Raw genomic sequence first — 22,885 nt, 5'->3', positions numbered from 1 at the left:
CACCAAACGGCTGCGCCAGTAGCACAGTATATGATTTATATATGACAGTATATGGAGTATTTACTGACGCTTTGAGTGAGGGTTGGGGGCTATCGACGGAGAGTTCTATTTGCACAATGCACTTCGTGAACAGTCATCTTCCCAAAATATCACGTCTATTTTTTTCAACTGAAAACTTTTAGCTAAGGGGATGACAAGTGCCTGTGCTGATGAGCTGAGCAGTGTCTTTGTTTGTGGCCATGGTTTTTCTGTATTATTCATGAAGAAGATCAACCTGCACCATAAAAAAATGGCTGAGGCCTAACTTGGTTAACCCTGGTCAGATGCGAAGCATATTGATGGCTAGGCTTGGTAATACATGACTTTCCTTGGTTGAATACTTGGTCATTTTAATACAACCACTAGAAGCCTTCGTCGTGGGGGAAGACAACGGCATGGCTACAGCGGAACGCCGACTAACCCCGAGACGCGCGTTGGGTGGGCGCCTGGATTGCCACGGAAGCCGCGTCCGCCTGCCCGGTGGAGCGAGCGTTTCACCTACACCGAGTGTGAACGCGCGTTCGAAATGCGCGGGAATGCCGCTCGAGGACATTCCGGTGTCTGTGCGATGGCATCGTTCTCCCTCTCCCAGCGCGTGACGGCGATCTGTCGTGACGTCATGTGTCACGTGGTATGTCACATGGTGTGTCGTCACTGTACCACGTGGTCTGCATGGCGTGCAACCACAGCGACGGCGCGAGGTGGACCCTCATCTTCCTCTGTCGTGACGTCATGTGTCACGTGGTATGTCACGTGGTGTGACGTCACTGTACCACGTGGTGTGCACGGCGTGTAACCACGGCGAAGGGCTGTAGTGTACCTCCGTCTTCCTCTGTCGTGACGTCATGTGTCACGTGGTATGTCACGTGGTGTGATGTCACTGTACCACGTGGTGTGCACGGCGTGTAACCACGGCGAAGGGCTGTAGTGCACCTCCGTCTTCCTCTGTCGTGACGTCATGTGTCACGTGGTATGTCACGTGGTGTGACGTCACTGTACCACGTGGTGTGCACGGCGCGTAACCACGGCGAAGAGCTGTAGTGTACCTCTAGTAATATGCTTCGCATAAAACCTTTTCATAACCTCTGCTGCATGCCCACCGTATGTGAAGGTGACGGAAGAGGCGAACGATGCAGTCTGGTGGTCCGCCAGGACCGGAGTCGCAGCAGGAGCAGCAGCAGGAGCAGCAGCAGGTGCAGCAACAGGCGCAGCAACAGGAGCAGCAGCAGGCGCAGCAGCAGGCGCAGCAACAGCAACAACAGCAACAGCAGCCGCAGCAGCGTGGGGAAGGGGAGCTGCCGCAACCTAGCGGCGCTGCGGGCAGCGAGCAGCACCTATTCCCAACGGCTGTGAATCGCAGTCCGGAGCGCTTTCTGCACAGTTATCGCCCACTGTTCACAGCCACCTGCGGCCTGTTGGCCCTGCTGGTGCCCGGACTGCTTGGGTCAGTATTCACGCTGGTAGCCCTGCCCGGCTGCTTGGGCGGTGGTGAAGGAGGTTCCTCGGAAGATCCCAAAGGCGGGGGCGGAGGCGTCGCGCCTCCGACGCCCCCACCCGAGAAGGCAGAGAGCACCAGCAGCAGCACCAGCAGCAGCAGCAGCAGCAGCAGCAGCTCCGACAACAGCCCATCCGCTGGTACGCTAGCGGCCTATTTGGTGCTAATTGCATGGAGGCAAGCCGAGATAGAAAACCCTATAGTCGGACAGAACATGTACGAAAGCTGCCTAACAGCTTGTGACTCATTTCGCATAAGACAACAGGAAGCACACACGCACGGAATACAGGTAGGCTGTACAACCACCCCTTTGTTGCGACGTCGCGATGATAGAGAGCCAGCGGTTAACGGTTGACAGATACGGATTTTAATAGAAATAACTATCAAAAAAAATTTCGTCACAGTCATCCGACGCCGCATCCAGAACCCCACCCTAGGGGTTCTCGCAGGGAAAAGGTGTTAAAGTTTCCGTTTTAATTTAACAGGGTCTGCGGCATTGAACCAAAGCGATCATCATTTCTTTATCACGAGTGACCGTAGCTGGGCAATAAAATTATTCAATACTTGCCATTTTAAGACGGCAAGCGATGAGACACCTGATTTGTATACGCGCAAAACTGTCTCAAATAGAAGTGAAACTGAATCCTTTGAGGAGGCCAAAACCATTTTTTAAAAATCTAGACTGCCACGCAGCCACTCCTGAGCGATCCCGCAGCTGAGTCCTGGTTTAATTGCACTTGGGGCTAATTTTCGCAGTGGGACCCCCACCCGTGACTGTGTTCACTCGTGGCAAGCTCTACTACCGTTCGGCGTACCTGGACGAGAGCGGCGGGCACCTCTACGTCGGAGCCATGTGGGTGAAATGAGCTTCTTGTCGCTACACTTATTGTGTCTGTATTGTGCATGCTGTAGCCACTGGCTGACTAATCACGCACATATCCTAGTAGTACATATATACAGGAATCGAACCGATGTCGCCTTGAACTGCTTTTACATACGTAGCAACTGAAGTAATTACTGTTTCAACCATAATTGCAGTCCACTATAGATTCTTTGTGCTGGCACAGAACTTCGGATGTCTGTCTGTCTTCCAAGTCCTTAGGGATAATAATAACGTCGCCTGTAACTTATAAGCTCCGAAATAATTTTGAACAATATTTTTCTGTCTTTCATTGAGCCGCAAAAGGTGGCTCTGGTTATTGTGCTCGGCTGCTGAACCGAAAGACGCGGGTTCGATCCCGGCTGCGATGGTTGAATTTCTATGGAGGAGAAATTCTAGAGGCCCGTGTACTGTGCGATGTCAGTGTACGTTAATGAACCCCAGGTGGTCGAAATTACCGGAGCCCTTCACTACGGCGTCTTTCATAGCCTTTCATTTTCTTCGTTCTACCTCAGCACTCAGCCCAAAGTGTAAACAGAAAGGAGTAAAAAAGGATTAAGCTGTCCTGAAACTCACTTCCTTTCATAAAGAAAAAAAAGTGCGCTAGTGGACAGCTTACTCCCTGTTTTTTTTACTCCTATTTAGACATATTCGTATGTAGAGTGTAGAAGTTCGAACTTGACTGTCACGCCAGAGCGACGTGGGCGAAACGGCGCGCTGCGCTTTCGTTTGCCCTTTGAACTAGCATTGACAATCTCACAGCGCCATTTTGTTATTCACTCGCAGGGAAAAGCTGTTCAAGCTTCCCCTTGAAAACATCACCAGCCAGCCCTTCAAGGCGAGTCCCAGAGCATGCAATGCCTCGGCCGAGCACGCGCGGTGTGAATATCGTGGTGCACGAAGCTTGCCTACCTCAGATCACGACGCAGCTTAGTACCGGTCGTAGTACTATAAGTAAAGAATGAAACGCGACCAAGAAACCTGAGGTTGCAGTACAAAAATACCAACACATTACCTCCCGGAGAGGGAATACACGCGAGGTTGATTAACACTTCTTGCGAAGAGTCTTCACGCCTTAGAATTTGCTATAACCTGAGCTAATATTGAGCTTACCCTAGAGTAAATTTCAGGTTCTTTATCTTCCTCGCACCAGGGGTGCTCCGCCAGGGGCGGTTGGTTTAACTCGAAGACTGAAGCTCTTCGCACCAGGGGTGCCCCGTCAGAGACGGTCTTGTGTTCAGTTGAGACGCAGGGGTAAGGCGAACACTTCAAATTTTATGTACAGTATTTACAATAGATACAAGTTAAGGCACTAGAGACAAATTAAACGGCACAAGGACAAACAACAAAAAGGGCGGAACTAGCTAATACTAGGGGAGGCCCCTACCCGGCGTTGCCGAAGATGCGTAGCATCTCACCTTAGCGCAGAACCCCGCTTCCGGCTCCGGGGCCCAGTTTTAAAGACTTAAAGGCCCGGCCCACATTTGGTGGCTTCCAATCATGTTACGATGTTCACATGATTGGTTTATCGAGAGCCTGGCCAGCCCTCCAGCTTCCGTAGGGCAAAACGCCCTTTCCACAAACCCAAACGCACGGTCGTGTCAAATGAAAATAAACACAAATATACATTCGTGCTCGGTACCGCGTGTCGGGTGGACACCCGTACTTCCCGGCGCGTTCGCGAGCGGCCGCGTTCCAAGAAAGGAGACGCTCCGCTTTGAGTGCCCCCAGCCGCGTTCCGATGACCCCCGCGAACGCTACCGATACCTTACACGCCCTTCCCAAGATTCTACAAAGGGCTCAAATGGCACTTTTAGAATTACAAACAAAAGGGATCGGTGTCTGACACGAAACTACCCTTCGGGTGACATAATATAAACAAAACGTACACATTCAAATGCGCGTTTCACACCTGTAAAACCAGCACATTCACCGAAGTCCAAGCTGTCGCGCTGCGACCAGTTGCACCAACAAAACCAAAAACAACACTGTACACGGGCACCAACACAACATTACTCAAAATGCACACTTAAATACACACAGTGGCATGCCTGCCGTGCGCCGTAACACAGCGTCCAAGTTGGTGCGTTGCACCCAGTTCGCCTGCATGCACGCCGTCGTCCTGCTCGCGAATGAGTACACAGACACAGACACTCGCGACTGGAGCGTTCACAGCACTCGCCCAATGCCCACGTGGTTGGTTCCAACTGGAAGACTGAAGCTCTTCGCACCAGGGGTGCCCTGTCAGAGACGGTCTCAAGATGTGTTGACACGCAGGGATAAAAAAAAGGAATACTTGAAGTTTTATATACAAATATTTACAGCGTATAGAAGTTTAGACACTCGAGACAAATTAAACGGCAAAAAGACAAACAACAAAAAGGGTGGAACTGGCTAATACTAGGGGAGGCCCCTACTCGGCGTAGCCGAAGATGCGTAGCATCTCACCTTAGCCCAGAACCCCGCTTCCGGCTCCGGGGCCCAGTTTTAAAGACTTAAAGGCCCGGCCCACATTTGGTGGCTTCCAATCATGTTACGATGTTCACATGATTGGTTTATCGAGAGCCTGGCCAGCCCTCCAGCTTCCGTAGGGCAAAACGCCCTTTCCACAAACCCAAACGCACGGTCGTGTCAAATGAAAATAAACACAAATATACATTCGTGCTCGGTACCGCGTGTCGGGTGGACACCCGTACTTCCCGGCGCGTTCGCGAGCGGCCGCGTTCAAGAAAGGAGACGCTCCGCTTTGAGTGCCCCCAGCCGCGTTCCGATGACCCCCGCGAACGCTACCGATACCTTACACCTAGCTAGGAGATTCTCATTTTCCTGTTCTTGTCTCAGTTGTCTTGTTCAAGTTTCATTTCTTCCTGATAGTACACCGCTCAAAGGCCTCAATTCATTGCGCCCGTAACGTCGAGCCTCTCGTTTCGCGTCAGCAGTGTTTGCAAAAAAAGGAAAATAAAGCACACATGCTTTTTCCAGCATATTCATCGATGTATATGCTGAAGCTAACCTGAATTAATCACCGTCATGCGAACTACGTCCCTTCCAAGGCACAGGACTTTTCCATTTTATCCCCAGTCACTGTCTCGCGTAAACAGCGGCTGCCCTATCTCCGCAAATTTTATTATATGATCTCGCGACCTGACTTTCTGTCCTTCCTTCGGGGCCCGCCCTGATACCATAACAGACCATCGGCTATCTGTTCTCCGCACTGCGTGTATACTGTCCAATTCCGTTTCCTCTGCTTTTTTTTCAGCAAAGATCTCATTACCTCAAATTCGCTGTCTAATCTGTACTGCTTTGTTTCTGTTTCTTAGCTTTGCCTCTGCCATTTTCTTTCGGTAGACTTAATTTACTTTCCGTTGAAGCTTCCTTTCGTATCTGAGGTTCTCCCTTTCCCTACAGCATTTCTTTTGCGCTGACAGCCACAGGGGCAGTCTGGTGCAGCGTATTCAACATCCCAGATGCTCTTGAAATCTCAGTTCGCTATGTAGCGTCTTTTCTTTCTTGCTACTTTCGCAGCGATCCGCTCCTGATCGCCAAGAATAATATTAGAGTGTCTTTAGATAAACGCCGTATGCTCTGCAATAAATTATGCCAGTTTGTCAAAATGCACACCTAATGGCCTGTAACCTGAAAGTGCTTTGACGAGGCCTATATCGGCCTGCAGCATGTAATAAAAGCCCTCTCCTGCCTTCATTATGGGCCGAAATTGCTGACCGGAGCCACGAACGACGTTCTACCGCCAAATGAATCGCATGAAGGGAAGCCGTACCTGCCTCAGGGGCTGCACAGGTTTCGTTTATGTAAGCACGACGCTGAGGCTCACTAAATGAGGCTTATTTCAAGCAACCACAACCACTCACAGTGCGGCAGCTTGCAGTCTGAGGAAGGTGTAAGGGATCGTTAGTGTACGCGGGGTCATCGGAACGCGGCTGGGAGCGCTCAAAGCGAAGCGTCTCCTTTCTCGGAACGCGGCCGCTCGCGAACGCGCCAGGAAGTACGGGTGTCCCCCGCCCCGCGGTACCGATGCGCGCACGTGCTGGCACGAATGTATATCTGTGTTCGTTTTTATTTTATTTTGTGGTAGAGAGCGTCGTCTACCTTGTAAAAGCCGGAGGGCTGGCCATGCCCTTGAACAGCCAATCATGTTAATAGTGCAACATGATTGGAAGTTACCGAATGTGGGCTGGGCCTTTAGGGCTTTAAAACCGGGCCCCGGAGCTGGAAGCGGGGTTCTGCGCTAAGGTGAGATGCTACGCATCTTCGGCAACGCCGAGTAGGGGCCTCCCCTAGTATTAGCCAGTTCCGCCTTTTTGTTGTGTTGTATCTTTGTGCCGTTATTTGTCTCTAGTGCCTGAACTTGTATCTATTGTAAATTGCTGTACATAAACTGTACATAAGTTTTCCCTTTATCCCTGCATCTCTATCCATCGAGAGACCGTCTCTGACGGGGCACCCCTGTTGCGAAGAAAGAAGCTTCAGTCTTCCAGTTGGAACAAACCGTCTCTGGCGGGGCACCCCTGGTGCGAAGGAAGATAAAGAACCTGTGAAACTTTACTGAAGGGCACACCAATGCTATTCCTCAGTCTCCATGTTTGCCTCCCATATTAGAGCCGCTACGCTTTCTGGATCCACCTTTAGCGGCTTCTGTCACGTTTTTCTGCAATTGCGTCGTAGATTTCGTATAGCGTAATGGCCCCCAGACGTTATGTGTGGTGTTTCTTTTTTTTGGTGATCGCCTTTTTCTCTCCGCTAGCACTTATAGTGGCCATTCCCCGTATTAAGGCGTTGTGTGTTTGTCTGTCTTTTCCGGAGTCTGTTTTGTGGCAGACTGTTCGCCTGCGTACCGGGTGGTGGGCAGCCTGCCCAAGTGCGTGCACATATATATATATATATATATATGCACGCACTTGGGCAGGCTGCCCACCACCCGGTACGTGTGTGTATATATATATATATATATATATATATATATATATATATATATATATATATACACACGCATGTCACAGACCGTGCATGTTTTGTACCTGCTCTTCTTTCTCTCTTCGCCTCTTCACTCACTTCAATCTTTCATGGCGCCGAGGCAGTGTCCACCCAGAATACGACAGCTACCGCGCCTTTCCTTTTTCCTTAACCAGCACTTCCTCTCGTGTTTCAATGATTAAAACCTTTCGTGGTTTCCGTAGCGCTCGGATTGCTTTTGCTGCGTCATAGAAAGTGAAAGTGACTATAAGTCGCTCTGCTTGCAAGAGTTCTCGGTAGATCCCGGCGGAAGAAGAACCTAAAGGTCGTGTAACTATTGCTAGGGATCATGTGGGCGTTGCTTGGGGGTACACTGGCTCTGTATCTGTTCATTCGAATGCTCCATTATTGCACGAAGAACGGCGAGAGTAGCTGGAGCACTGGAACGACAGCTCCAGGTATTTCAGGACGCTATAGCAGCGAGGCTTAGGCGTTTGCACCTTGCAACATTTCAAACTTCGTGAAAACTTGGTCTCTTGCGTACCGTGAAAAAGACGGAGGCAGCTGTCCCGAAGTGCATCCTGAGCTGGCAGTCCGTGATGTCCTTCAAGCAGTGAAAGATCGTCTGTAGCCTTACTTGTGTCATTCACATGGTGCGTTAAAACGTCGCTTTCACATCGTGCGTTAAAACAAACAAAAAATGCCTTCTCGCTTTTTTTTTATTCCAGTGCCTAGAATTATGTTCTTTGTCATATGCGATTGAAAAAAAAACAGATAAAAGGAAGGTTTCAGCGTCTAACGGCGACCTCTCTGTTGTCGCGGTATTTTCAGTGTATCCAGTTTCCCCTCGCTAGAAGATCCGAAAAATCTTCACGGTTTTAGCAATATTGATTGATATTGATTATATGGCGATGGTCTTCTCACGGGATTTTATGTAAAACGTGGTTTGGCCGTTTATTTTATACGATGTGAACGCGATGCTTACTCTGTTCTCCAAACACAACTGACGCAGGAGCTGGACTTACCGGCTGAAAGTGCCACCGTCACTCGCTGCGCCATCTATACAGGACAACTTAAGGTAGGAGGTGTCGCTGCAAGCCGAATAGGCTGTGAATGACGCGGACTAGGGCAGAAGAAACACTGTCTCTGTCACGCAACTCGACAAACTATATTCCGCTATTATCAAGTTTAATCGAAATGGAATTTTCCGAACGTAGAGGTCTGTAGCAGGCGTCGCCTTGGCTGGGGCTTTGCGTGGTATCTGAAATCAGGGAGCGACCTGATAAATTCCGAGTTAAGGTTAGTTACTCTGGCCCCAGATCCGACTCCAGGCGATATTGTACCACACAGCGCTAAGCAGACCAGATAGCGCGCGCCTAACGTTAGATACATGAGAGGGAGAAGAGCGCCGTTTTCCCTCAACCACATCCATTACTCAGCGTGAAGCAAACACGCATTTCTCCCAAAAGTAGAAGCACAGACAAATAAAAAAAAGTTAGCGGGCTGGTTGGTTAACCTTGTCTCAATGTACAGACAAGTAAAAACCGCCCTGTGTTGTCGCCTGCCTCTGTATCGTCCTGTTTTGCGGTTTCGCTCCTTACGATGGCCTACCATCTGGCCTACAACCAGGACCTTCCAACCAAAAACAAGTTGCAGGGCTGGTTGGTTAACCATGTTTCCAAAGAGAAGAAATTCAGCGCTGTTTTGACGGACAGAAGCAAAAAAAAAAAAAACACTGGACATACATGTCAGGGCCCGTCCAGTCATGTATGTTTTCTGTGTACGTCTGTGAAAATAGCGCTGAATTTCTTCTCTTACAGACTAATGCGTCTCATACCACTAATTCTCTGCAACTTCGGATGGCGTCAAACGGCTCATCTTCTCAACTGTACGGAGATCAGAACACATGCAGAAGACGTACTGAGCACATGCGACGCTGACATTGCCTTTCCCTCTTTACCACACCCTCTCCTTACCTACTGGAGTGCTTGGCTTCATACGGACTGAACAGGCCCTAGTGGAGTCAGCGATCCTTTTTGTTGGCCTATAATAATAGTTTCCCCCTTCTAATAAGTCCACCCATGAGCAAAGTCTTCAGGGTGTTGGTGCTGAGCCCGAGGAACAAAAAGGTGTCTTGAATCCATACCGAACGGGTAGTTGGAGGTTCATTTATTTAAAAATGAGTTAAATACACTGTGCACGTTTTGCTGGCCTCATGACAGACTGTAAATCAGAACCATCCTAAAGCTGCCGCCGTGGTGGTTCAGTGGTTATGGCGCTCGGCTGCTAACCCCATAAACGCGGGCTCGATACCGGCCGTGGCGGTCGAATTTCGGTATAGGCGAAATGCCAAAGACCCGTCTAATGTACGATGCCAGTGCTTGTTGAAGAACCTCAGGTAGTCGAAATTGACCGGAGCCCTCCACTACGCCGTCCCTCATAGCCTGAGCTGCTTTTGGAATGTTAAACCCGATAAAACCATAACCGGAACCCTCCTAAAATTATCAGTGCAGTAAACAACACAGCATACTGAGGTGACCACGGAGAAAGAAGCATATGCAGCTGTCGGCATAAAATAACAAATCAAGTGTCAGATGTGGTAGCGCTCTTAGTGTTCGCCTCGCTGTGCACAGCGTTGGCAACTGCCGACTTTCTACGCATCGTCGTGGAGGTAATAAGAGCTGCTAGAATCCTGTTCTCTGCATACGTACAACTATTGACGGCATAGCAATAATATGAACGAGGTTACAGTTTGGCAGAAAAACCGACTGCGGCTGACCTCCTCTCCCCGCGCAGCTGGGCAAAGACGTGGACTGCCGCAACCACATCCGCGAGGTGCAGCCCATCCGGGACGGCAGCACGCTCTACGCCTGCGGCACCAACGCCAGGGCGCCCACGGACTGGCAAGTGGGGGTCGGTAAAAGGATAAGACATTGTATAAGCTACAACTGGCGTCTGCGAATCACAGGGTGGACTTCACGCAATCCTCCGCACGCAATTGCAGTTCGTTTCTTTTTTAATTGTAGGCATCCTTGCCTCTTATATAAAAGCCACGATGTAATCACAATGCAGGTTAAAATGGTAGATTCATAATGACGGTTCAACAGCGCAAACACACACAGGCCAAGAAGGAGACAAGAACATACACCAGCGCTGGTATGTGTGTCTTGTCTCCTTGGTCTGTGTGTGTTTGCGCTGTTGAACCGTCATTATGAATCTACACCAACTAGCCCAATCTGCAGTTCTTCCAAAATGATAGAGTTGCATCACTTTCTCGGTATTTTAAAAGCGGAGGCATTTATCACTGCTGGACTGGAGCTGCCAAGAAGGGAACAAAGGCGACAGTGGCCTGCGACAGCGGTACACTAATAGCGCTTAGTTTGGATTAAAAGAGCTTTAAGCTTACGTGTCAAAGTGCACACGAGGCGTCTCCTTCCAATTTCGGAGGCACCAGGTTTGCAAATTTAGGTCTTGCGCAGGATGTGACTGACGTACTCGCAGGTTTATAAGCGTTAGCTTGTACCGTCTTTGCCAAAAGCAACCCGGCAACTGCGTTTGTTTCCTAACCATGAAGAGGAGCAGCTTTGCAGATGGCAGGTGACGGCAAGGAAATCTCCCCTAAACCCCACCTGCCTCCTGCCACGGTGGTCAGGTGGAGCTTCACACGGACGCCACCACCATCGCCGGACAGTTTTCGCCTTCATGACCATCCTAATGCTATAACATTAAAATTAAGGGGACATTTAAGGTCCGCCCGAGGGGTATGAAGCGACAGCTTTAATGGATTAATTCCCATATATGCGGGATTGGTCCTTCACTGCTTTACATTCAGAGATCGCTGGGAGTCCTCATACCATTCCTAGTGCAGTGATGCACCGGTTAAGGATGCTCTACTGCAACGCCAGCTGGCTGTTCCAAACATGGCTACGGGTGGGGCTTATGAGACCCAGATTGCTCAACGCGAACAACCTCTCACGATCACTCACTGATATAACTTCCACCAGCCACGGTGGGCAGTTTGCTCATGATCCGGCAGGCAGATTGTGATAACGTCCCAAGGTCACCTGACCTTGTGACCTTGGACTCAGCCTTTTTGAAGCTCCAGGTATCAGGCCTGCCATGTATACCACCTTCGCTATTATAGTTAAGAAACTAAAAGCTAAATTATGTGAAGACTCCAGATTTGCATGCGTCACGGGCTTGCCTTGTGCACCGGTTCACTAAAATGTGGGCCGCTTTCTAAGCGATCGAGTGCGAACGGAAGACTTATCTCCGGATAGCACACTGCCGGTGTCCTCAAATGTTGTGCACGGCAAGTAACGGCAGCCTTGTCTTTCGGAGACGTTGCGGCAAAATATTGGGTACTTAGTTTTGAAGCACTGGCGTTTGGTGTGCCCTGATGACGCGTCCGTTGTGACCCTGCAGGCCGGGGACCTGACGCTGGTGCCGCTGGCCAACCAGGTGCCCGTCGGAGGAAACAACCAAAGCGAGCAGGCGGAGGGCCGCTGTCCCTTTTACGTCTACCAGGACAGCTCGTCGCTGTGGCTGGGTGAGGCCTAGAATTTCCCGTAAGAACTGCTTTATAGAAGGAAATGCGACGCTGCGGTCGCCATCTACCATGAGAATGATGGAAAGCGGGGAATTGCGGGCTTGTGATTGGGCGTTTTGTTGGCTAGTCCACAGTGCTGAAGTATCAGTTCCGCTCATCAAAGAAGTTTGTATTTTTGATGTGTTAGCATCGGAACCACCATGTCGGATTATTCTGTACGTCTATCTCAGGCCTCGGACGGCGGACGGTAAAGCGGAGAGAGAGAAATCTCCCTCTCCACTTTCAAGGGAGCGGGAAAAAAGGTATTGAAAAGAAGAAGAGAGGGTGGGAGGCGACTTGTATTGAGTGAGGGAGAGTGTCCCTCACCGAAGCGTCGACCTGTGATTGCTGGATTGGATCAGGCGAGCGGAGCGAGGGTACGGCATGTTACACAGTATAAAGTATGTGTTGCACAATTCTGTAGTCAAAAACCATCTTTTTCTAAGAAATCAATAGGGTTTCACTCGCAACCGTTCTAGAAAAAAGCCAATAAGTTGGATCAAAGAAGAATTTCGAGCCGTCGGGTTGGCTCAGGGGATATGGTGATCAGCTGCTGACCCGAAAGAAGTGAATTCGATCCCGGCCGCAGCTGTCGCATTTCGATGGAGGCGAAATGCTATGCTTTGCGATGTCAGTGCGTTTCAAAGAACTCCAGGTTGTCGAAATTATCCGGTGGCCTGGAAGTTTTACGGCGTCTCTCATAGCAGCTGAGTCGCTTTGGGACGTACCATAAACCACAAACCAAACCATAGACCAAAGAAGAATTCCATCAGCTAAGAAATATCCTGGTCAGTGGAATCGAGAGGTTGGTCAGATGGTTCTTGATAATCACAAAGTGAACAACGGAGGGGAAAACATCCTCAGGTTTTCACCTACCTTGTTGACTTTGTGGTTAAAAAATATCCTGGTTGGTTATCCAGGTATAAGCAGGAAATACTTTGCGCTGAAAGACTTCTGTCTCCTGAAAGAGATTGTGGCAGTAATAAACGGTTCTATAGCTTAAATATAAAACAGTAGAGAGAAAAAAAAAAACATCCTCATAGTATAAACAGGCCACTGCAAACCGAACAGTGCACAAAACTCTCACTCCCTCTCTCACGACCACTCACACATCTTGCGCTCGCTAACACACACACAAATTTATTCACGAAAAGAGTACATATAAGCCGAAGAAGCCACCAGTGAAGTCGGCTCCGCAACAAAGAGTATGGCGGTTATTTCAAGAACTGTTCTCAGCCCTAATGCACCTCCCTGACGGCTCCTATCTTCTAGCTGAACTTCATCTGCCTCCCATTTCCGTATCCTTCTGCTCTTATTTCGTGCGAAGTTGTCTTTTGGTTCCTGCCTCTATTCATTTGCATTTTTATTGGATCCTTTCATCCGCGATACCTCGGCGGTCTAGGCTGCAGCAGCTCCTTGGCCTGAGTTAATGGCAGTCATTCAGTGGTGATGTATTTTTGCGCCTGCCCGCAGACGACGCTCCCGAGAGCAGTAGGTCTTCCGTTGTGGCCCTGACCGTGAACAAACAGGGCCAGTATGGTTTCTTCCGGTCGGGCGTCTACGCAGCGGGTTCTACAAGACCCACCCTTCCTCCTCTCGCCTCGACTGACGTCCGCGCCGTGCAGAGTGAGTCCTCGAAGTCAACAGCACATTGCGGGCGAGCTGGAATATTGCACACGGGCCAACTGTAAACACGCAGCCACAAAAGGGGGCAACGGACGTACAAAGCTTTGTGCCATGAGCCTTCTGAGCCCATCGCCTCTTTTTTTCTGTGCGTCGCCAGGAGACACGAATGTATGCCCTCTGTACACGAGCAGCTGAAACCTGTGCTTGACGATGAACTGCACAAACACATATGTAGTTAGGATAATTTATTAATATCGTATTTGTCCTTGTTCCCCTTAATCCGCCTTTTTCATAAGCCCGCTGTGCGCATGCGCGCCTCTTATCCTCCAGCTCCTCTGGTTGAAAACGAAAACCGCCAGCTCCTATACTGCGCATGCGCAGTTCATGTTAGTGACTGGCGCATGCGATAGATGGCGGCAGCTGTCCAGCACACATGCACTTTTCATTCGCAGGCGCATCTAGCTCCTCGTGGAACCAGATCGCGTCTGCGTCCCCCACGTGCATTTATTTTCAACCAGTAGCAGAGGAATTTTCGCCACTCCCCAGTGGGCGCCACACCATGTGAAAAAGGCGGATCGCTCTGCGCGACGTTGAGAAAGAAAGGCATAACTAAACTTTTTTTTGAAAAGAAAAAGGTTGACGGAGATATTGGACAGCAAGCCGCAAGCTCGGAACAATCTAGCGTTTCTCTGAACCAAGCCTTCTTGATCGTTCCTTTGCGCCTTGGCGTTCCTGAGAACTCAAATGAGCACGTCGAGTTCAAATTTTAAGCGCGTCACAGGCTTTATTGGTTGCCGTTCTCATGGGAATAACGGAATGGATTGGGCTGCGCAACCAATCACATGCCTTCTCCAGTTAGTCCTGCGACTTAACAACAATAGTTTGTGCATAAGCTTTATGCAAATGGTAGGAGCTTCTTGTGTGCGCGTGCATGAGAAGAAACACTGCTCGTTCAAAATGCCGGAGCCTGATTTGCGGGCAGTTCACTAGGACTAACTGCGTAACTGCAGAAGAGGGTGGACGGTAAAAGCTGCGTACCCTCGCCTCCCCTTAGGTCATCACGACCTCTCTACAGCATCGTTCCTGCAAATCCCACAAACTATTCCTAGTACAAGAATCATCGTAATCAAGTTTTGTAGAGAAGAGGCACATAACGGTGAAGCGCTTCTCACTTAGCCATTCACATTGCGCTGCTCAGCAGTGCGATTAGCTTAGCGTGGAGGAAAAATATAACCTCCAGAGCTGACGTGACGCGAATTATCCGAATTGCGTCGATGCATCGGGGCACCCTAGAATCGTCGTAAGTGTCACCCGATAAAGATAAACTGATGGCGTGTCAAAAACAGCGGTCAGGTTGCTATTTCAGAATTCTGTTAATAAACGTTGCCTACTCTTCACAAAGTTGTCTGGGGCTATTAGTGCAGTATACCTGTCATTAGGTGTCAGGATGCTGCTCGCACGGTATGCTTGCCACTTGGCGACAGTATAGCCTCTGAGTGTCAAAATTCACAATCATTGTGTCAAGCAAACGTGGTCCGTAAATGGTCGGTGCATTCCTAATACTTATCGTTGTCCCGACTAACATTATTTGGCGCTGAGAACTGTCGGGAACTGTCAGTAATAGCGTTCTTACGTGATAACGCAAGAGAATTCAGTGCTCACTCTCTCGTGCTTGGTGGCCACGATATCGTTCTACGAACGCAGTTGTATACATTGCTGCACCAATACGAGCTTACTGCTGGTATGGGTGCGTTCGCAGAAGCCCACTCGGTGGCCGCCTTCTCGACGAGGGATCACGCCTACTTCGTGTTCTCCGAGGAAGGCTTAGAGCGCAAGGCCTGCGGTCTCAAGAACGTCTCCACACTCGCACGCGTATGCAAGGTTCGACGCAAGCGTCGCTTCAAATAGTTTTTCCAGTACCTACGAACCACGACTTGGCCGGCCGTGGTTCGTAGGCACTGGAAAGTGGGTAAGTGGGTAATTCTGGAAGTCTGAGATCTGACGTTGACCTGAGCAGTGCGGCTTGCTATGCACAAAAGAAATACTGTGTTAAACTCAACTTAGGTAGCCTTGATTTAATTTTTTCCCTCGCTACGGGCCCTCCAACACATAGTATATGGTATTTGGTGTTTAACGCCGCCGAAGCTGCATGCGAGCTATGAGAGACGCTGTAGCGGTGAACGGCGAATTAATCTTGATCACCCAGGGTTACATTTCACGGCACATAGACGTCTTACACTTTACCTCTAATGATATACGACCACCGCGTCCAGGATTTAATACGGGGACCTTGTGCATAGCTGCTCAATTTCCTAGCCACTGAGCCACTGCGGTCTCGAAAATGCTCTAAATAATGAGGGATTGTCGTGCTATGAGTGCTTAATATAGAGTACGTCTGCGCTTCTTTTTCTTTCAATGCAGTCGTCCAAAGGTGGCGACCGCTTGCAATCCCGGGGCTCTTGTATTAACGCTAATAACGCGCAATTTCTGGCTTTCGCCTTGCAAGTCTCGCTTACAGCTCTATACCTAAACGGAGCTCTCTGGTCAGGTGGCGAAGTGCACATGTACCGAGCAAACGCATGAATTGCGTAGGTTACTTTAAGGCCAGTCACATGCGAGGTGGAGCGTCTTTGAGTGGGGGCGGCACAAAATTAGCATAGAGGTATGCAGAGGTCATTCAGTGCGTGCTGCCGATGCATGCACCCTGGGAAGCATTTTCTTCTGTTTAGAAACATATATGCATTTTCTTTCCGAAACAAACAGAACGAGATCCGTGAACAGCACACGAATCGCATGTGGACATCTTTGATGAAGGGCCGCCTGCAGTGCGTCGATCCTGCTGATGCCGGCTTCAGCTTCGACGAAATACGTGAGTAGTGAATACACTCGACTAACGTAAACAATCATAGCAGAGGGAAAGAAAATGGGATTCTTGAGAACACGAAACAAAATGAACAAAGGTTAAAAGGAAGCCTCAGGCCGCTGGCCAACGTTTCGACAGGACGACTTGTCTTTTTCGAAACGTTTATAGAGGTCTCGGGGCTCCCCCAAACCCTTGTTCACTTTGTTTTATATGAATAAGCATAGATGGGTACTAAACGCTCCTTAAGTCACTGGAGTTCCATTGACTTGAGTTCCGATGACTTTAATGCCCCTGTTTTGTTTTCTCACATAGTGTGGCGTTAAACTTCTACAACTATAGATGTACAGTACAGCTTATGAGACACTTCTTTCGAGTGTGTATTTCTGGATGCCATCCCTGGAATCATTAGATGTTCATATGCTGCCTGTTAGTGACAGGACCTTTGCGATTAAATTAGGCTACCTCTTTTGTGACTAATTATGTAAAAATTCTGTTAGTCTCAACGGTCAACAAGATGACGTAATATATCGCTGCGGTCACTGTTCTCACTGTGCAACACGCGGAAGACACTTTTTCAAACGGGATCTGTGAATGCCTTTGTAGGCTAGTACTGCTATGAAACAAAACACCCTTCTCTTGCAGTTAGAGTGCATTCAGCACCAGTTTATTGCTCAAGTGTACGATTAAACTCAAATATATTCCATCTCACGCCTTACTAGAGTACATTCAGTACCAGCTTATTGATCAAGTGTACGATTAAACTGAAATATAGTCCATCTTACGCCTTCTTCCTGGGAGGTAGAAGAAAACAGCTCGTTGCGGCGGCTTCCACAACCTACTCTTCTCAAGCGCTCACGAGCCATCTACGCATTTTTGCTGCCACAATCTTGCTTTCATAGCTTCCTCCGTGCTGAACTAAGTCGTGAGATGATGTATAAGGGCACGCGATCTGTATTAGAGCTGCTGGTGAGCGGGAAATGAGAGGGTAAGTCCTTGAATGTCATGCGACACATCGTTGAAAAAGCGCGTTATATATTTTTTTTCTTTGTGTTCCAAACTACACCGAAACTATCAGAGAGATTACAGTCTAGCCCGTTTATAATGAAGCCACTTATAGCGAAATAGCGGTTATAACGAAGGGATTTCAATTTCCCATTCCCATTTTTGCATTTTCAATACATTTTGGGTCCGGTTTTAACGAAGTAAATAAGAGCGCGTCAGCGGATATAACGAAGAGATTTAATACCAACCGAAAAATAATCTGCCAATCAACACATTTTTGCGTCCTTGAGGTGATTTTTTCCGCGAAAATAAGAGCAAAATTCGGCTGACGGCGCCCTTTCGTGGCGTCGTCTGCTGTCCTGCGGAGCGAAAGGTTGCTTCACTGCATCGCATGGCACGCCGGTCTCGTGTTGCGCCGTCCTTGAACGGCGTCACGGCGTAGAGCGGTAGAGCACGCCGCGCAGGGGAATAATGTAAAAAGAACAGAGACGATTTTTTTTTTTCGATGACGTCGCAGAGAGCGGCCGTCCTGGCCAATCTCGGTTCTCTATTTCTCCCAGGCAGTCAGCGCCACGGCTGGACTGCAGTCTGCAGGAGGTGTGGCAGCGCGCGCTTTGTTTTATGTCGGTGCCGCGGTGCGCAAGGCAGGGAGAAAGCGCGGCAGCATTGTTCATGTTGGAAGCGTGGCTCATTTTTATCGTTGTCGCGTTATCGCGGAGCTCGACCAGATCTTTGGTTCGCAGTTGGATGGTATGGAAGCCGCAATCCTGAAGTCCGCACTCGCGAAACGTGTTCAGGGGACGCTGGACGACTTCTTTCAGCGGCAATAAATCGGTATGCCGATGTTTGCATTTTTTTTTTCGTAGTCCACATATAACGAAATAGCGGATATAGCGAAGTGATTTCCGATTCCCGCCGACTTCGTTATAACCGGGATAGACTGTATTAGTGAAGGGCTGTGGATTAACTTCCAAGACTCTGGTCACCAAGAATTCGCATGTTAATGTTTTTTTAGGCACTGTTCGCGAATTTCATTGAGGGAGAAATGCACTGATAATCGCATGCTCAGACTGCGGTGCTTCTGAGAGAGGAGCACAAAGTCGAAGTTGAAGCCGATTGCCTTCCACTACCACGTGCCTCAAAGCCCGGGTGAAGCTCTGGAAAAAAAAACGCTTTATTCATTTTCACCTTGCAGCCAAATATTTTTCCTTGACATGCAACGGAACCTCAGTAACAAATCTTTTAGCACTGGACTGTGCGGAGCTGGCTGCCTTGGCTAAAAGTTGAACCCACCACTGTGTGCATCGGAGAAACACATGGTCGTGGCTTGACGGAACTGGTGTACGTGACTCCGCGATGGCCCTGCACATTTAGCGGGATATCGAATATGAAGTCATTTTTGATAAATAGATCAGCTTTAGAGGATACGAATTATGGAGATTTCACAAAAAACAGAGCTCAGATATGGGAGGAAGCTGTGAATACGACACCCACCAGAGCTAGCTCCCCATAAACCTTCCTGCATCCTGACCATGGTGTAAGATATGCATTTGGAGACACAATTGCCTGTGCCGCAGAAAGATTGAGTCCTCTCTTTCCTCAAGCCATTACTAGATGAGCCACCACTCAGTGGTCCGATTTCACGCGTAATTTGAATCTGTTATGTTCTTAAGCGCTGGCGCCTTGTTGACAAACCAGTAAAACTTTGCCCGCATGGAGTGTTTTTTGCCCGCGAAAACGGTGCGCACGATACGCACGTGGCCTTGCCAGCAAATTTGCACCGTTACAGGCTCAAGAAAGGACCACGATAAACGCCCACGGTAGTGCAAGATCGGAGGCAGGGCCATGTGCCTTTCACACGCGGGCAGTTTTCGCATGCAAAAAACCTTCCATGCGGGACAGGCTGAATATAGAAACGTGTCGCCGTCCCCTCGAGTCCGTCACGGCGCGTGCGGTTTAAGAGCGAGGGCGCTTTGACTCAAACTTGGTACATATTTGCCACGCTGGTCTAAGGCAGGCACGAATCGCTCTTACGTGAGATAACTACTGTTGCCAGTTTAGCGCCTCGGGCTCGCTAAATGATTGCAGCTGAATGCGTAACTGCCCTTTCATCGCTCCTCTTCTCCTCTCTCCCGTATCTCTTTGCCACCGCTCCAGACGCCTCCTCCTGGGTGCCCGACCTGGAGAACGGCGTGCTCTTTGGCGCCTTCGTCACCGTTACGTAAGCCCGACTGCCCGCGACTGGATCGGAATCTGCAAAGCCTTCTTGTGTGTTTCCGCTGTACTATTTCTTATGCTCTATTATAGTAGGTTTAGTACACTTAGTATAGTTTGTTTTAGCTTAGTGTAGTTTTTAGTACATGCTTATAGTTTGATTTTTTTTGTGTATGTATGCTTAGTTAATAAATTAAACTAATGTAAATTAAACTAAAGCGTAAAACATAAGAATTCGCTCTAGATCGATTGGAGTCTTATCTATCCTTTGGTTGGTATTTACGGTTGGCGGGTGGCGCCCGTTGCCTCATGCATAATTTAACGCACTTCCGGAGAACGCGGCAATAGGGAAGGAGAAAGGGAAACAGGGGGGGGGGGGGGCAACATATCCCTTCTTTCACCCTCGCTCGAGAAAAGTTTACGCAGAATGTTAAAAAAAAAAAAATCAAATTGAACCACACTGGAGCCTCCCGCCCTGTCTGCGAAACCCTCCTTCCAACGCAGGCGTTCGTCTCGGAGTCCCGGCATGCCCGACTCGGCTGTGTGCGCATTTACTTTGAGTGACGTCGAGTCGCAGTTCGGCGGGAGCAGCGTGTACGAACTGACGCTCCGCGGCAACTACATGCTGAGCGCGCCGTTGCCCCTGAGTAACGTTCCCTCTCCGCGTGCGGGCGTGACCTGCCCTCCGGGCGCCCGCGCCATCCCCGGCGATGAGGAGAAGTTCCTGCTCGATCACCCGCTCATCGTCGACGCGCTGAAGCAGCGCCACAACCGGCCCTTCTTCTCGATGCCGTCCGTCGCCTTCCGCAGACTGGTCGCCTTCGTGCTGAGCGAGACGTGGGGCACGTGGGTCATTTGCTACGTGGCTACCGGTTCGTGCCTGTGTTGCTCACTTCCTAACGAGGAGCTGTCAGCCAGTTTTATTTGGTGCATATTGCAGATCCTTGGGCACAAAACAAGTAAAGGGGACTTAAAAATAAGTGAAAGATACAAAGAGGCAGAGGAACAGCATCGAACCATGTTTTCACAGGTCGGGACTGTGTACCAGAGGTTTCTGCACTAATCGCTGCGCCGTAACACACAAGCTATAGTGATCGGTGGAAGGGGCATCGATCTCAGCGCAGGGCGCTTTCACGACGCCCCGCTCTTACTGTGTGGTAACGTCATCGGCTTTCGAGGTGTTGGCTATGGTAAATTATCGCGCCTGTAGCGGTGTCCTTTTCAGTGCAGGGCGATTGATAAACGCGCTTGAATGGAATAAACTTGGAATTAAAAATAATACTTGATGCCTTATCACCTAAATTCTTAAAGAAGAAAATGTGATAGCATTTAGAAGTTGGCCCAGCCTCAAATATTCTAAAGAACGCCCTAAATTTTGGCAACGGGCCCACCCCAGAAAATGGATTAAGGCGCATAGTAGAGATGAGTGAGTGGATTAAATTGGGTTAGTGGATATTAGTGGTTGAATTGCGGTGGAAGAGTGGGTCCGTTTAGTTTAACCCCATATCATAATTAAAATGGAAGGTGCTTGAGCATTCAAGTCCTCAGATTTTCAAATTTGGCGGGGCTGATGATGTCACGACCCTCACGACCACTCACGGGATTTCGTTACGGAGAAGCCGGGTGGTTTTTGCAAGACCCTAAATACTATCCCATTAAAAACGAGATAAGGCGAAGCTCATCAGAAGTATATCCACGCTGTAGAGATGACGTCTTCAAGATAGCAATTTCTTCCAGATGCAGGCACAGTGCTGAAGCTGGCCGAGGAAAAAGCCGCCGCTGGCCAAGTACCCGCTCCTGCACGAATGGTGGACGCCTTCAACGCAACGACGGAACCCATAAACAAGATGCTGGTCTCCGTCAAAGTACATGACCCTGGACTGTAACGTCCTCTTTATTATTCTGCCTGCTTTACTGGTTTCTGCGCGTGACAGTAATAGAGCTCATCTTGATTCAACTGCCCGCAGCACCGGAGCCTGTACGTGTTCACAGACGTGGACGTTCGCCAGTACCGCCTCGATGCCTGCGAAGGACGCCACGCAGATTGCCCGTCCTGCCTACAGGACCCCTTCTGCGGATGGGACGGGAGCAGCTGTCTCCCTCACACCGTCGGGTGCGCAGGCTGGAGACATGTTGTCGTACCGTCCCTCTCCTTATAGGTGGTGCTCTTCGTTAACACGGCATAACTTTCACGTGATAGTTACAGTCCGCAGCAGGTTGGTGCGTGAGCCACGCGGATAGAACTTCATGCTGATTGTGGTCCTGCTATACCATTGTTTCAACCATTGCTCAGATGGCGCAGTGTTTAACAGGCAGGCGTTTGTACTAGGCGAAACTAGTTGGAGCCAGTTTATTTTATTATCTTTGCTTCACGAACCGGTCTTGTGACGACGCATGCCTGCTTTGTTTGAAGCTGACGTCATCTGCATTCTGCTATTTCGATAATTTAAAAACGTCTTGCTTTTCCCAAGGCAGTGTCGCACTGGAAGTTTGTCTGTGCTTTCTCTAGGAGTCTCGAACATATTTTTTGCAAGATGACAAACTGCGTTCCTAACTACTTTTTGCACATCTCTGCTCAATGCACCGCAGTTTTTGCTAAGTCACTTAGAAGATTAGCACCATTCAAAAAAAAAAAAAAAAGAAGAAAGCGAGTGATCCGTGTCGTCATCTTTCCTGCACGTAAATTTGGCTAGCCTTGTTTTTACTCTGTACCGTCATCCCCAAGCTCTTCCCTGTTAAAGGCAACAAAGACTTGGCATATTTTGCCGCAGAAAAATGTAGCAATGACAACCAGCCCTGATACAGTTACTTCTGGCATGTAAATTGCGCTGTGAAAGTTGATGAAAAAAACCTGCATGTTAGTAAGGAATTGCTGAAGAAAAAGTTCACCTCGTGCCTTTCTGACTTGTGATGGCCGAGTGTGGGCCTGGCTTTTCGTAACTCATACACTTCCGTTTTAGAACGTCACCTTAGAATAGAACTCGTTAATGTTCCCGCATAGTGTGCCTGAAGCGCTGACTTATTGAAAGCCGTGTTCTTTTTCTCATCTTCTAGGTCGGCTGTTGCTACATCACGACAGTGCTGAAGACTAAGGTTCCCGAAATGCGTCGACAAATTATCGTCATATTGTTCTGTTCTTCTTATTCAACCTTTACTTATCGTTACATTGTTCTAATAACAGATTTCACGGCAACAAAGTGGATTTTA

At 49.1% G+C, this 22,885-nt stretch overlaps 1 protein-coding gene across 1 annotated transcript; it reads left to right on the top strand.

Moving 5' to 3' along the window:
• The first annotated feature begins 1,169 nt into the window (after positions 1-1,169).
• Positions 1,170-22,310, top strand: LOC149341475 (semaphorin-2A-like). Its single transcript, XM_089546670.1, has 13 exons — positions 1,170-1,264; positions 1,421-1,608; positions 2,291-2,387; positions 3,201-3,252; positions 10,173-10,298; positions 11,811-11,934; positions 13,447-13,599; positions 15,359-15,480; positions 16,363-16,468; positions 19,622-19,685; positions 20,183-20,550; positions 21,416-21,560; positions 21,646-22,310. The coding sequence occupies exons 1-13, from the start codon at positions 1,170-1,172 to the stop codon at positions 21,917-21,919; spliced, it is 1,914 nt and encodes a 637-aa protein (XP_089402796.1). The 3' UTR covers positions 21,920-22,310.
• Positions 22,311-22,885: the final 575 nt, after the last annotated feature.

This window comes from Amblyomma mixtum, chromosome 5 (assembly GCF_055824585.1).
Source record: "Amblyomma mixtum isolate Tamu chromosome 5, ASM5582458v1, whole genome shotgun sequence".
NCBI classification, from domain to species: Eukaryota; Metazoa; Arthropoda; class Arachnida; order Ixodida; family Ixodidae; genus Amblyomma; species Amblyomma mixtum.
Note: the sequence above shows the minus strand (reverse complement) of the source record. Positions and strands in the feature narration are given on the sequence as shown.